At 40.7% G+C, this 16,462-nt stretch overlaps 1 protein-coding gene across 1 annotated transcript; it reads right to left on the minus strand.

Moving 5' to 3' along the window:
• Window positions 1-980: 980 nt before the first annotated feature.
• Window positions 981-3,618, minus strand: LOC134880967 (E3 SUMO-protein ligase ZBED1-like). The gene is made up of 2 exons (XM_063908034.1): window positions 2,192-3,618; window positions 981-1,998 (listed from the first exon to the last, which is right to left on the minus strand). Exons 1-2 carry the CDS (start codon window positions 3,425-3,427, stop codon window positions 1,465-1,467), a joined length of 1,770 nt encoding a protein of 589 aa, XP_063764104.1. The 5' UTR covers window positions 3,428-3,618; the 3' UTR covers window positions 981-1,464.
• Between the last annotated feature and the right edge of the window lie 12,844 nt (window positions 3,619-16,462).

The following is a 16,462-nucleotide window of genomic DNA, read 5'->3' on the forward strand; positions in this document are numbered from 1 at the left end:
AACACACGTTTCAACCTACCCCGCCACTGTCACCCATTGTTTAGCTAGCTGTATCAGCATGGTGCTACGAAATTAGCAGGAGGTTGATACACCATTCTTTACTAGAGAAACTATAGTTTAACTTGATATGACTCATACAACATTACCTACAACGGTAGAAGTACTAAACACAAAATTATCTTGTTATTTTTTTTTACTTTCTTACCTCAGAATTAGATTTTCTGCTGTAACTTCAGGAGAGATAGCAGCACCGACTGGAAAATGTCCATGTGGGATCGAAAAGGAAGCCTGAGGAAACTGAAACTGTCACATGACTCCTATCTTATCCCTGATTGGTGGAATTGGTAGTGTTACAACTCTCCGTGTTACGACTATACCCGGTCTCCCCTACTGGCCCACTGCTCCACATTTTGAATTGTTAATTCTGGCAAACAAGAAAGGTTGGTGGTCCACACTGGAGTTTCCATTGCTGGTGCTGCTGAATCTTCCATAGATCGTATGCGTCGGAGTCAAACTTCCGGGTTTGTGTACCCCTCAGCCTCGTTCGAGTTTCAAAATGGCCGCCAGGTGAATAAGGCGAATAGACTCTCGTTAAAAGTTGTACATGCGCAGTAGCTCCTCTTCAATACAAGAGATAGGACGATGTTGGGGCGCACCTCTCCTGCGCCCCGAGCTGGATTTACGTACCACGGACGGCGGCGGGCCTGACGTCACAGCCGATCCGATCGTCTCCAACTCCCGCAACTCGACGCGGACTTGGAGACCATCGGACAGAATTGCAAAATGGAGAAAGATATATTAAATAGGGATGCAAATTATCGATTAATTCATTAATCATTAGTTGATTGACCTTATCGATCGATTAACGATTAACTGATATAAACGGCTTTTTTCCTGAGAATGTAAATTTCTCAGTGTATCAATAGTGTCTTTAACATTAAAAGCTAAATATTGCTTATTTACTGAATAAAAATGCATGCTATATTGCACAATTGATGTTTTATTGTACCAGTTAGGATAATGTGCAGATAATGGCATTTATGTAGTTTAACAAAATACATTAAGCACAGAAAATTAAAATACATAACAAAATAATTGTGCACTGGCTCACCTGTCGCATGTGAAACATTAAGCAAAATAAAATTAATTTTAAATAGAAATCTAAACAATATGGGTAGGCCTAGCCTACACAATATTAAGCCTACACATTATAATCTGGTTAACTACATATGTAAAACTTGAAACATTAGCAGCATTTATAATCCCCTTTGGTCTGAGAAAGGTAACAGTAAGATAACTAGCCCTGGAAACTTCAAATATATTCTGAACACAACTTAAATCATCCCTGAGGAAGGTGACAGTAACATTAGAGGGCGACCCTTAGAACAGTCAAATGAAGATATAGGCTACCTCTCCTGAAACAAAAACATTCCTGTCTCAATGTGTTTTGAATAGGCTCCTGACCTAGACCCCTCTATTTTTGTTCAAGAAAATAAGCATATTAACGTGGTCAGGAGTAAGTCGTGTGCGCAGCCTGTTTACAGTCAGGCCAGCTGCTGAGAATACACGTTCTGATGGGACAGACGTGCCCGGTATGCACAGATATCGTCGTGCCACATTTGCCAGCCTCGGAAATCTTCCTTCATTGACTTTCCACCATTCTGTGGGACTGGAATCAAGGAGTGGTGAGGCATCCTTCAGAAACATGTCCACTTCCTCTTTAATGTCATCGTTGCTGCTGGTGGTATAGTTTTCACCCAGTAGAAGAGTCATAGCAGAAGTGTGTCTCTGAAGTGTAGCTCCCTGGACTGGCACATCATCTCCAGTGGTGGCTTCATTTGTTGATGTGGAGTCCACATGTTCTTCCATAGCCAGTTCAAGCAGTTTGGTATTAGCTGAGATCCTGCTTGCTGGGCTTAGAAATCCCAGGTGCTTATGCCGTGGGTCCAGCATCGTTGCTATCATTGGTGTTGTTGATGTGAGGTCTTCAGACTCAACCTGTTAAAATTAAATAAAGGAGAAAGCTAGCATTAGAGTTTTATTTAATAAGGTTTGACATGACAAGGGTACAACTGCATAAAAACGCAGTTTACACTGTGACAATGTGTTGGTGATAAGTGATTCACCCCATAATCTGTTATATAGCTCAAATGTGATCGAAGAGTTTAATTAATTAATGGCCATAGCTTACCTTCATCCGTTCCCCCAACGAAGTGCGCACTTTAGATTTGAATTCCGCCACTCTGTTGCTGTCTCCATTTGCCATCTTGAGATGCGTGTTAATCAGACTAAATGTGATGGGGTACGTGTTGGATATGGATACCTCCGCCTCTGCTGACATTACAGTAGTAGCACATTGGAGAGCCTCTAGTGCTGGCGCTATGTCCTCCATAAGCTGCCAGAAGTCGTCTCTCAACTCCAGCGTCCTCGCATCTGAAAGCTTGGTCTCTGAGCGGTCTGATAGCACAGCACACACGGCCCATCGCTGTTCTACGAGTCTGCCAAACATCGCATGTACAGAGTTCCACCTGGTCTTACAGGACTGAATGAGCCGATGAGCTGGTAGCTGCATTTGTCTTTGTTTTGCTTCTAGCGCTTTCGTTGCTGGTGTGCTGTGATTGAAGTGCTTGACCAGCCTGCCAGCAGCTCCAATTACTCGGTTGACACCAGCAGCAGCGAATCCGTCATTGACGGCCAGATTTAAAGTATGAGCAAAGCAACACACTGACTTCCAACTGACTCGTGCGGGGTTGTTTGCTGAAACAATGTTCCGAGCGTTGTCGTGCACACAGGCTACTACACGGCCGGTGAGTCCCCATGACTCCACAGCCTGGTTCAGTTTGGCAGCTAAATTATCAGCTGTATGTCTCTCGGATAAGCTCTCCGTAAGAAGGACTGCCGACTTTACCTGCCAGTCGTTTTCAATATAGTGGCAAGTAATCGTGATGTAGCTTTCTGTAGTCAGTGCTGTCCAACAATCCGTCGTCAGAGCCACATTAGCCGCGGACAAACATGTTTTTAGCTTAGCCTTCTTAATTTCGTAGCGTGCCTCCAAGTTGGAAGTCACAGTCGCTCGCGAAGGGATGTTATATCCTGGCTCCATGAATTGTATCAGCTCCCGAAATCCCTCGGCCTCGGTGGTGCTAATTGGCATTATATCTCTTTCAATCATCCCGCAAATTCTCTGAGTAATGCCGTCTGCTTTTCTTTGGTCGCATACTCGCCTTCCCAGCACAGCAGCAATTGTAGGTTGTGAAGGCGACGGAATGGCTAACGTTACATGCAAGTTGTTCAGGTGGTATCTTAACGAACTTGTAGAGCTGTTGTATTTAAATGTAGCACCGCAAAGTTTGCATTGTGCGTCTTTTTCATCGTTAATTAATCTAAAATGCTCCCACACTCCACTCCGTTTTGACCGCCTCATCATTGTTTGTTTTAGTTTTTTTGCCGCCTCAAGTTTGTGTCTAGCTCTAGCGGCTCGCGAGAATCTCGGGTCACGTTCAAGAACGTCCTGTGGGAAACGGTCATAGATTACAATGTTCAATTAGTCACAATTAATTTAATTTAATCGAGTAAATTCTTTTCGACAATTAATCGATAGTCGATTAACCGTTAACATCCCTAATATTAAATAATTCAGTGAAGTCACTTCAGAGAACACCTTTTGAGAGGAGAACATATCAGGAGAAGCTCAATGTGAAAGAGCTCGGACCTGATCAGCCGAACATCGCGATTCATCAGCAGTCAAAAGACAGAGGGAGACAATATACTCGTTGTTTTTCCAGGACCTGGTTTAGCAACAAGGCTTGGCTAACTGCGTGTAGCGAGGCTACTGCTTTATTCTGCTTTCCCTGCCTCCTTTTTCAAACGTCAGGATCTGACCCAGCATGGATTAAGACAGGTATGACTGATTTGAAGCACTTTTCAGAAAAGGCAAAGAAACATGAATTAACTGGGATCCACATGGAAAATGCACTGTGACTAGCAATGTTTGGGAAAATAAACATTTCATCTCAGCTTGATGAAGGCTACAGGGTAGGGATCCGTAAGCACAATGAGGAGGTTGACAAAAACAGGCACATCCTATCTAACATAATAGACTGTGTCAAGTTCTGTGGTGCATTTGAACTTGCCCTACGTGGCCATGATGAAAGTGAAAGCTCAGAAAATCCTGGTGTTTTTAGAGGATTGGTGGATTTTGTAGCGTCACTGGATGCAGTTCTACATGATCACCTGCAGACTGCCACTGTGTTTAAGGGAACATCTAAGACTGTACAGAATGAACTCCTTGACTGCATGCTGTCAGTTTTGAGAGAGTGCATCATTGGAGAAATCAGGAGTGCAGACTTTGTCTCCATCCAGGCTGATGAAACAATGGACATTTCCACTCAGTGTCAGCTGGTGCTTGTGATCCGCTACATTGACAAAGCCCATCATGTCCAAGAGAGGTTTTTTGAGTTCATACCTCTCCAAAGTGCCACAGCTGATTCCATCACCACAGCACTTCTGGATAGGTTGAGCTCCATTCTCCCTGATGACCAGAAGAGCAAGCCCATTTCCCAAGCATACGATGGTGCAAGTGTCATGAGAGGAGCCAAAGGTGGTGTACAGAAGAAGGTCCAAGACGTGTATGTGAATGCACACTATGTCCATTGCTATGCTCACCAACTTAACCTCATCATGCAGCAGGTGACTTCCCATATCCCAAAAGTGAGTAATTTCTTCTCAGACCTGGCTGGATTCTCTAGTTTTTTTTCAAGATCTCCAAAGAGAACCAGCGTGCTCGATAGAGTGGTGGCCCACAGACTCCCAAGAGCAAGCACAGTGAGGTGGAACTTTCATAGCCGAACTGTGAACACTGTTTTTGAGCACAAAGAAGACCTGCTCCAGTGTTTTGAAACCATCAGGGACTCAGGAGAGTTTGATCCTATCACTGTGAGAGAAGCTGGAGGGTTTGTGAGGCTGCTGGAGGATGATAGTTTCAGCTTCTTCCTGAAACTGTTCCATCTCATCATGCCTAATGTGGACATTCTCTACAACCAGCTCCAGAAGCGGACCATTAACTCAGTCTTTGTTCAGGGAATCATGCAGCAGTTCACAAACAACATACAAAAGATCAGGTAAATTAATGTGTATGTTGTGCTATTTAATATTACTGATATTTTGTTCATCTCTATTATGCTTGAACCACTTCACATTTATTGTTGTTTTAACTGGTGACTAAAGATGAACTTTTCTCTCCTGGTTCTGTTCAGAGATTACCTCCCTACTCTCTGTGGAGAACACAGTGGCAGTGTATCTCAGCTGGCCAAGAAACGCCACACACTGGGCCCAGATGATCTTCAGAGGCTAGCCACAGAGGTGAGATAGAAGCTAAATGTGTGGTGTAGGCCTTTTACAATGTTTTTAATTAGTGTAGTACTATTTTGTGAAAAAGTGGGGAATACCTTAGAATAGGCCCTATATAATATAATAGTCTAGTTTTATAGAGGTGCAATGTTAATTTGCATTGTTACTATTAAATGAACACATATATTCAACAAATAAATCGTTTTTATATTTTAAATAATTAGAAAGCTGACTAATAGCCATCTCCATATTGTATTAAACTGGTGCATTCATTTTTTAGGTTTGTGACACTATCTTGGGCCATGCAAAACACAGATTTGCCTTCACAAAGCATCTGATCAGTGCTACACTGCTGCAGGCAGACAGATTCCAGCAGTACCGCAGCCAGTTCCCTGAAGCAGCACTGAACACCACCATGGAGGCATACCCACTGCTGAACAAGAACAAGCTGAAAACTGAACTGGCTCTCATCTACAGCAACGATGAGTTCAAGAGCTGCAGTGGTGCTGTGGCTCTGTACCATCTCTTCATGGGGAACAATCTTCAGGACACCTTCTCAGAGACTGTGGCGCTGCTGAAGATCCTCATCACAACTCCTATGACCACAGCTGAGTCTGAGAGGTGCTTCTCAACACTGAAGAGAATCAAGACCTTCCTCAGGAACACAATGTCACAGGATCGTCTTAATGCATTGGCCATGACTTCAACCAAAGAGTCATTGAGAAATTTGCTGCTGTCAAGGATAGAAGGGCAAAATTGATGTACAAAAAGTAGAACACTACATGACATTATAATCTGTATATCTGTATATTTGTTCATACTACATCTACATATTCATACTACATCTCTTTCATTACATTATGTATATCTGCATATAGCACATCTGTACATATATCTGTATGTATTGTCCATGTTATATATGATATATATTATTTAAATATAGAGATAGATAGAGAGATATTTGTTATATATGTATATTGGCCATCTGTATAGTAATATAGCACATCTGTATATTTGTTCATACTACATCTGTTTATACTATGCCAATTATTCCCACCTCTTTATACTGCCCTTATCTTTACATAGTCACTCTTAACTGCATATACTGTACATACTCTATATATCGCACTTGTTTCTCTTTGCACTTCTATCTATTGTTGTTTTTGTTGTTTTCATTTATGTAAATACACTTGTTTGATACCTTAGTACATGTATGCATGCTTTTTTTTTTTTTTATATACATTTGGGAGTTATAGCCCCCCCTGGAGAAAACTCCACCAGCCGCCACTGGTGGTAAGGTATTTTCACTTTGATGATGGCATCCAACATCTCCTGTTGGATTTCTATAGTAACAGCAACGAAACGTCACAGGCCATAACAAACCAGCTGCTGGCAAAACTTGAGATGTCTGGCTTAGAAGTGAAGAACATGTCTGCATATGCAGCAGACAATGCCAGTGTCAATTATGGCAAACATAACAGTGTGTATCAGAAGTTGAAACTGAGCCAAAAAGATGTGCTCCCTGCAAACTGTTTGGCCCATATTCTGCATAACGCAACCAGATATGCAGCAAACAGCCTTGATTTTGATGTGGAAAATGCTGTGCTGAAGGTTTACAGCCATTTCAGCATATCAGCAAGCAGAACAGCGCAATTAAAGGAATGCTGTGAGTTTGTGGAGGTAGAGGAATGCAACCTGCTGCGGCATGTTGACACCAGGTGGTTGTCCCTGCTGCCATCCATTGACAGAATCCTGAAATATTGGAAGGCCCTGACCAGCTTCTTCCAGAGTGAGGGTGAGGGGGACTGTGCCAGAACTGTGTGGAGATGTTTTGGAGAGGAAAGAAATGAGGTGTCAGAGACATATTTTCTGTTTCTCAGCCATGTTCTTAAAGTGTTCTCCGACACGATCGAAGCACTTGAGGCAAAATCCTTCAGCATTACATCAGTGTTTAAGGTAATGACTGAACTAAAACAAAAGCTAGAAAGAAGGATGAAGGACAGGTTCTTTGGGTTTACTGTTAACAGCAAACTGAAGCAGCTGCCCCCTTGCCAGTCAAAAAAATGTGAAGCAGATGTTCTGCTTTTTTATGAAAGAGCAAAGAAATACATCAGTGAAAGATATGACTTCTCTGACACAAGCTTTCATAGCAAAGTGGCCAAGCTTGGCCTCACAACTTCTGTGCCATTTGAAGACTACAGTGCTGCTGTCCAGGCCTGCAATCTGGACATTGATATGGATGGACTGTATGAGGAATATGCCATGGTGGAAGGTTCCTTCAGCTCACCAGAAATGGAAGGTTGCCACAGTGAGGAACGATATTTGAAACTGTTTTCCAAAGCAGATGTACCACTTGTGAATCTCAGGAAGGTCAGCGCCTATATTTTCTCCATCCCATGCAGCAATGCACACGCAGAACGTGTCTTTTCAATGATGACAACTGCATGGAGAAACAAGACGAATCGCCTGGATGTGGACAGTGTCAAGGCTTAGCTGCAAGTGTGTGTCGATTTCACTTATCCCTGCACAGAGGTGTACAAGAAGTTCATTGAAAACAAAAAACTCTTGGATGCAGCCAGGAAAGAACAGAAGTATTGCAGATAGACAATCAACTACTTTGGTGAGTACACTAGTCTTATGATTTCACTGATGGGCTGCATGAAATATTTATATTTATTGGGTTGAAAACAATACAGATTTGTGAAGGTTGATAACAGTATTCTTGCTATGTTGTTATTTGTACCAGTCCCTGCAGGATATAAACAGGCCCAGGGGCAGTGGGGGCTTGGAAGCTATGATGTCAGAGGTGCTGTTGTCTCCTGAGCTGCTACAGAGGGTGAATGTGGAGTTCGCTTAAATACAGGTGGACTGCTGCACACACACACACACACACACACATATACAGATGAAGACACTGAAGACAAGTCCCCAAAAGACTGAAGCACTTTAGAAATGCTATACTTTTTGAGCAGTTGAATGTTATTGTTTTTTTTACAATCTCCTTTGTTGTTTACATAAAAGGTTATTTATGCTTTTCAAAAAAGCATTTTTGTATTATTATGTATGTTACCTGTTATTTGTTTTTTCCATTAAAGTCCACACATGTTATGCTTTGTGCACTCTGCACTTTAAAAGATTCATCTCAGTGGTCAGTTTTTGAACACCACAATGTATTGAATAAATACAAATACTGTGAACAAACCCTTTTTGACTTTTCATTCATATTTTTTCCTATTCAGCTACACAAACATCATCTTTAAACCACACACAATTGTATTGTAAATGAGAGTATACCAGAGTCCTATGTACACCATATTAATTTATTGATATGCCGCATAATGTCCTCCTTAATTTGGTGATAATGTCTGTACCTGATAATATAACACATGGCAGTATAAGTGATACATTTACGTTGGTCTCCTGGAATGTCAAGGGGTTGGGTCTTGTGATTAAAAGGGGTCGCGTCTTCTCGCATCTTAAGTCATTAAAGCCGGACGTAACCTTTCTTCAGGAAACGCACATTAGTGTAAATGAGCAACGCAGGTTGAGAGCGAATTGGATCTCCCAAGTTTATCAAGCACCTTTTACCCGCAATTCTAGGGGGGTTGCCATTCTTTTCCGAAAACATATACCATTTCACCTCGAATATATGACTGCAGACCCTTATGGCAGGTACTTGATGATATCTGGGCACATAAACTCCTTTCCAATAACGATACTTAACATCTACGGCCCAAATATTGATAATCCAGATTTTTCCCGTAAAGTATTTGATTTGATACCAGCCTCTACCCCAAATGTTATTATTGGGGGTGACTTTAACTGTTATCTTGACGCAGTCTTAGACAGACTTTCTACGAAACCGCCTCCCTCAATAACCTCAGTGGGAATTCTGAATGATTTAATTAAAATGAGGAACATGGTTGAAATATGGCGACTGCAACATCCTACAGATAAAGAGTTTTCTTTTTATTCTCATGTCCATAAATCCTACACCAGGATTGATTACTTTCTGATAGCTTCTGAATTACTGCCCAGTGTTACTAACTCTACATATCATAATATTTTAATATCTGATCACAGTCCAGTTTCTCTTAACTTCAGAACATTCTGTCTAGCCCAAAATATAGCTGGCGCTTCAACCCTCTTCTTCTTGAAAGCCAGTCTTTTACTGAGCATATGACGGCACGTATAGACACATTTCTTGTTACAAATGATAATGGGGAAGTCTCTTGATTCTATTTTGTGGGAGACCTTCAAAGTAGTTATGAGGGGCCACATTATTTCATTTGAATCAGCTAAGAAAAAAGAACTTAATAGCCGCATGAAGGACATTGAAAAGATGCTCCGGCGCTGGAGGAGACCTACAGATCCTCTCTCTCATCCACTGATTATAATAAGATGTTGAAGCTAAAATACGAATATAATTCCATTCTCAATAAACGCGTTGGAAGCCTGCTACTCAAACTTAAGCGGGAAAATGTTGAACTTTGTGATAAACCAGAGAAACTGCTAGCCAGCCAACTGAGGGGCGAAAGGGCTAAGCAGGCTATTCACAGGATAAAATCCAAATCAGGCAGTCTCCTAACCAATCCGACAGAGATAAACACTTGCTTCAGGGACTTCTATAAAGAACTGTATTCGAGTAAGGTACAGGCTACTGAAGCAGATTTCTGTAACTTTTGTGACAATTTAAATGTTCCCAAATTAGATAGTGTAGCGAGGGATGATCTAGATGCCCCATTTTCTGAAACTGACCTATTGATTGCTATTCGATCCTTCCCCTCTGGAAAAGCATCTGGCCCAGATGGCTTCGGTTGTGGATTTTATAAATCATTTCATAACAAAATAGTTCCGCTCATGCTGCAGATGATGAATGACTCTAGGAGAAATGAAACGCTCCCCAGTTCATTATATGAAGCAAATATCTGCTTGCTTTTGAAGGGAGGAAGGGAAGAGTTAGACCCTGCAAGTTACAGACCTGTTTTTTTTTTTATTCTGATTTGAAAATAATAACTAAAGTCCTGGCTAAAATTAGGGAGGCATATTTCCACAATCATACACCCCAATCAGACTGGATTTATTCCAGGTCGGTTTTCTTTTAGTAATGTCCGTCTGCTTTTAAACACAGTATACTCGGTGCATGGGAAAAATACACAAGCTGCGGTTCTATCTCTCGACGCCCAGAAGGCATTCGATCAGCTCGAATGGCCTTACATGCTGAAGACACTAAAACAATTTGGATTTGGGGAAAATTTCATTGAATGGGTGAAAATAATTTATCTTAAACCAGTTTCCTCTATTCTCACTAACTCAGATAGATCCCGACCCTTTGATCTGCAGCGGGGTGTGAGGCAGGGCGACCCACTCTCTCCTCTTCTCTTTGATATTTCTTTGGAGCCACTTGCAGTGGGTATAAGGGGCCACCCAGGCATTCTCGGGGTGAAGTTTGGTGATGTTGAAAGCCTTGTCAATCTGTATGCTGATGATTTATTGGTCTGCTTATCAGACCCAAGGGTCTCAGTATCCAACCTCCTGAATTACATAGAATCATTTGGTAAACTGTCTGGGTATACAATTAACTGGGACAAATGTGAATTCATGCCATTGACAAATATCTGTCCTATTTTTTGAAATCTTTGCCATTTAAACTTGTTACTACCCATATTAATTATCTCGGCCTCAAGATCTCCAAAAATCCCAAACTGTTGCTGAAATTGAACTATTTAGATATGATGGATAAACTAAAAGCTAATATTAGGAAATGGAAGTTGCTCCCTCTCTCTATGATTGGCCGCATTAATGCCATTAAAATGGTGGCACTTCCAAGGTTCTTATACCTTTTTCAAAACCTCCCTATCTTTTTACCATTATTATTTTTTAAGCAATTGGATTCAGCTATCTTGTCATTTGTCTGGGCAGATAAACCCCCCCGCACTTCTAAGGCACATCTGCAGAGGAAGGCAAAAAGGGGTGGCCTCGGCCTTCCTGTTTTTAGGCATTACTGGGCTGCGAATGCGAGGGCTCTTATGTTCTGGCAGCGGGGCCCTCCTTACGATGACTGTTCCTCTCCACTTTGGCTTAAGATTGAGTCCATGTCTTTGTCACAAACCTCGCTTCCAGCACTGCTTTTTTCAAATGTACAACTGTCCCACAATTTATCTGGCCACAATTTTGTTGTTAGTAATTCTTCAAAGATACTGAATCAAATAAGAAAAATTCTTGGATTATCAAAGATTTCGGTGAATGCCCCAATAACTGGTAATCATTTGTTTAAACCAGGTTTGACGGATGGGGTGTTTTTGGACTGGAGAGAGAGGGGCCTACGCTGTATTTCAGATTTGTACATAGATAACACCTTTGTGTCTTCCCCCTGCTCCAGGCTAGATATCACCTCCCTCAGTCACATTTTTATAGATACTTACAGGTCAGACATTTTGAAAGGCAGCAAGTCTCTGATTTCCCAACAAGACCACGCAATTGTCATTTTTATGATACACTCCTATTACAACCACACTCCATTTGATCTCCCGCTTCATTACTGCTTTTGAGGCACCAGCAAGTACTAGTCATCTCAGGGATACATGGGCAAAAGAACTAGGAGTCCCACTGTCGGAGGAATTATGGGAGGAGGGCCTGTCAAATATACATAAATGCTCTATAAACTCTAGATATCGGTTAATTCAATTTAAAGTCACGCATAGACTGCATTATTCCAACACTAAACTTAATAGAATATTTGAATCAGTGTCTCCCATGTGTGATAGATGTGGCAGGGCCGAAGGCACACTCTCACATTTATTCTGGCACTGCTCAGTACTGGACAACTTTTGGCGTGATATATTTAATTGGTTCTCTAAGCAATATAAAATAAACATTCAACCAGACTGTACCCTGGCAATATTCGGCTCTTCTGAGAAGACTTCGACCCTTCCTTCCCACTGTAGGCAGATCCTTAAAACAGGCATGGTAGCAGCTAAAAAATATTTTAACTTGACTGGAAGTCTTCATCACCCCCTTGCTTTAAGAGATGGCTTAACGAAATGGTCTTTGTTTCCAGATTGGAACAAAGGCGTCTTAGCAGAGGGAATGCACCAAACTACTATGAACAAATGTGGAAACCGTTCTTGACCTTGCTTGATGAGACCTAAATAGTTAATGTATGAAGCTGGCTGCTATGTGATATCTGTATTTTATTTTAGTATTTTTTCTGTACTGATCAAAGGTTTGGATTCTCCTCTCAGGGCTTTTTATTTTTATTATTTTTGTTTCTTTTTAATTATTGTTTTCTTTTATTTCATGTGTGTTTGTTTGTTTTTGTTGCGGTTTGTGTTGTCTTATTGTTGTTGTTTTTTTTATTCACTCCTGACGGTATCGTGAGACAGAACACTGGACTATTTCGGTTATTGTATACATTTCTGTCATGTGAAGTCTCTGTCTTTTCTTTTATTACTTAACTTATGTTATGTAATACTGTCAGATATTGTATACTTTGTAACAAAAAGCTTAAAAAAGTTTAAAAAAGGATCCTTGATCCTAGATGTGCATTTAGAGAAGTGAAATGTCCTTCAACTAAAATTGATTTCCGGGTCACTACCGGAGGACCGAGGAGTCGGGGAGGCGAAAATTTGAGACGTGAGAAAGGGCTATAGACAGCACTTCAACTACTGTTGTGTGGCAGACTAGCATGTCCCCTTTCTTTTTGTTATCTATAATGGGCTGTGATCTATTTGGTTTCAAATGTGTTTTTGAAACAGCAAATACATTAGTTACAAGTGATCTTATTTGGTTCCTGCTGAAAGTAATATATTAATGGAAATGAGTTACTTTTCTACTGTATTACACATTGGAGTCTTGGTTAAATCCCAATATCCAGTTGCCAAAGGTGGATGTAAAGTGAAGTCATCACCAGGGTTGCTATAATGCATCCTCTTGGAACTATTGATGTCTGTTCAAATTGTGCCAGTCAACCATCCAATAGATGTTCAGATATTTCAGTTGGGACCGGAGTGTGTGTTAAGTCTTTAAGTCTGGATTCTTGCTAAAGCACCACTGTGGTAATAAAGGTCATCTTACAAACAGATGTGGATTATTTAGAATCAGAGAGCTATTGAAAACCAAAGCTGGGCCACCAGGGAGGTCTAATGCAGAATTATCTCTGAGAGTGTTTCCTCTTTTCCCTTGCGTGATTTCCCTTGTTTGATACCTTGTTTGCCTGTCTGCATATGGCTGGTGTGCTTAGCATTATTAATAGCACCGCTAGCAAATGGATTACATATACTATAAGATTGTTGACAATGTCTATCACCGGCTTCATGACAAACAGAGAACAGACATGGGTTGAAGGTAAATAAAAGTAGAGAGAATAGGGTTTTCAAATCAGAGACATGGAAAAAAGGGAAACTACTGCAGTATGCTAATACACATGAAAGCCTGATCTGATATTCAACTCCATCCTTCTCAAGTCAAACACTGAATCACATACCCCTGTGGAATATAGTGTTTGTTCTGCTAATTATTTGGAGATACAACATCTCACAGTCCTGATTAAATCTAATGTTTGCTTGCATTGTGGATAAAAAGGTCAAGGTCTATTTTTGTTGTTAACTTTGTCTGCAAGGATTTGACCATGACTTAAAAGACTCAAAGTTACATTTCACACTTTTCTAGTTTTATGATCAGTATTTTAGTTGTTCTCCAATTTTACCTTGCGAACTGTATACGTTTGTTAAATAACGTTTGGGTTTTACGTTGTGTTTCCCCGAAAAGCTGAGTTTTGGGGAATATGCTTATTTTTATAATTTTTTTCGAGTTGTAGGAATTGCTAACTCCATCGAATTTTGTGAAACCCAATGGAAGGGTTAGGGTTAAGGTAAGCAAAAACAACATTTTGTGAATATGAAATCTGAGTTATGAAGACAAAGCTGATGCCAGTTTGCCAATAGGTGGCGCTGAAGCAGTAATATCTTACTTAAAGAAGGAATCTCTGCCCGTCTGTCCGTGTATGTATGCCCATCATCCATATTGACTTCACTGTGTCATGTCTGAAGGAAATTGGATTAGCAGTTCTCGAGATCACTGCAAGCTACATTTTTTGGGGGGGGCAAGCATCGGACAAGAAAATAATTAATGTTTTAGAAAACGTTAGGTAGCAATTAGCATTAGTTTGTGTTGGTGAACAACTTTGGGGTACTGCATAATCTGTAACAGCTGTATAATGATGTCATGAGCGAAGCTGTAATAGTATTTAATTAAATACCATTGCATTAATGACCAAATTCTTCCAGTATAAAACATTTAGCAATTGTTTGTACACACGTGCAAATCATTAAAATGTGGGTATATAATTGGGTTTAAAACTGAAGACATTTAAAACTTAAGGTTAATTTACTAATGGATGTCAGGCACTAACACATGGAAAAATCCTCCCTGAACTCAAACTTGACTTAGCTTGTTACATGTTAAGCTATCGAAATCGGACAGATGTCGCAACGGCGCATTCTGAGATAAACATGGATTTTTGTCAAATACTTGCATTTTGGTCATCTTGGAGTTTTTGTTCATTTTAAACACATAAAGTCTTGACTTTCAGAATATCTAATTGTTATTGCCGTATTTAGTCGATAAATACATTTTGAAAGCTTGTAAACTCTTTCCATCGCCTCTCAATCTGATCAGCGCCACTTCCCCTTACTATGTCAGCCTGAACTATTGAATGACTGATAGTAACATGGCAGGGTCTGAGATAAGGTGTTTTCCATTATTTGAAATCAAATAAAGTCTTGTCCTTCAGAATATTAAACTATTATGGGCAAATTCAGATGATGAATACAGTGTTGAAACTTGTAATATCATCCGGCAAACAGAGCAACTTAATGGCAGAGGCATTAAAACAGGCGATGTGTGTTTCCTCGAAAAATACACACACCATCACTAACCTTCTTACGCCAACTTGTTCTCTCCCAATTAAAAAGGAGAAAGCTGTCCTTGATGCGATTGCTTATAAATGAGTTAGCCTAATCAATACTGTGGATTTGAAGGCCCTTTTCTTATTGTTATTATTATTAGTTCATTATTGAGCAAGGACCATGCTTAAAAAAACACTACCTCAAAATGACAAAAGATGCAAAAGGTTGGATTAGAGCTAAAAGTTCATTTCCATCTGCAGTCCTTGTGCAATAATCGTGACTTGATACCAATCATGCATCGTGAATAGTGTAGCTCAATATTTGGAAAACAAAATCAATGAGGAGGTTATTGGAACGCTAAGAATCTCATCTTTCCAACAAACTGTGTTACTCAAAAGGTGTTTCGGGGTTGATGAAGGAGTTCACATTGTGAAAATGGTAACATAGAGTTGCAGGGTATCAGAACTAAAGATACTACTTTGAATAAAAGCCTTCAGTATTCACATCAGCTCTAGAAAGGACAACACGCTCACTACTCAGTATGAAAGGTAAGCAGCCAAGCTTCCAAAAACACTGCAGCTCTTCTGCCAGTTCTAGCGAGGCAAACACTAAAAAAATCAGAAACACACACAGGGGAATTTGGGTTGCTGCCACTAAGCCTGCGTGTAGTGTCAGGCTTAACTTTTCCCCAGTCAGGGTAAGCTTGTCTTTGTCCAGAGTTTCAACTCGACTGCCAACATAAAGGTCAAACAATTACTGGCCCACCTTTCTGTTTCACATTGCTCTTTTCAGCTCACTGTACGGTGTGTGTGTGTGTGTGTGTGTGTGTGTGTGTGTGTGTGTGGTGTTGAATGTCAGCACGTAGGTCACAGATTGCTGGTATAACAGCATTTTAAAGTGGCCCCTTTTCCACTTTGTTTCATATCTCCCTCTCGGTGTCTCAAACACCTTGGCCCCGTCGCATCGCAGTTCACCTCCTCAGTTCAGAGGTCTGATATAAAGGGCGACATCCATTTTTTGGTTTTGCTTTAAAGTGTTTCAGCTCGAGTAAAAGGCACAGAGGGTAGAATCACAGGGAATAAAAGCAGAGTGGGATGACAAGTGATGGAGGCTGCCCCCCAACCCTGCCTCAACTTTATATTTACAATATAAATGTTTAATAGTTTGCGGTTTCTATTGATTAAAAAATGGTAAATGCATTAATC

The sequence above is a fragment of the Eleginops maclovinus genome, chromosome 19, assembly GCF_036324505.1.
Source record: "Eleginops maclovinus isolate JMC-PN-2008 ecotype Puerto Natales chromosome 19, JC_Emac_rtc_rv5, whole genome shotgun sequence".
Taxonomy (NCBI): Eukaryota; Metazoa; Chordata; class Actinopteri; order Perciformes; family Eleginopidae; genus Eleginops; species Eleginops maclovinus.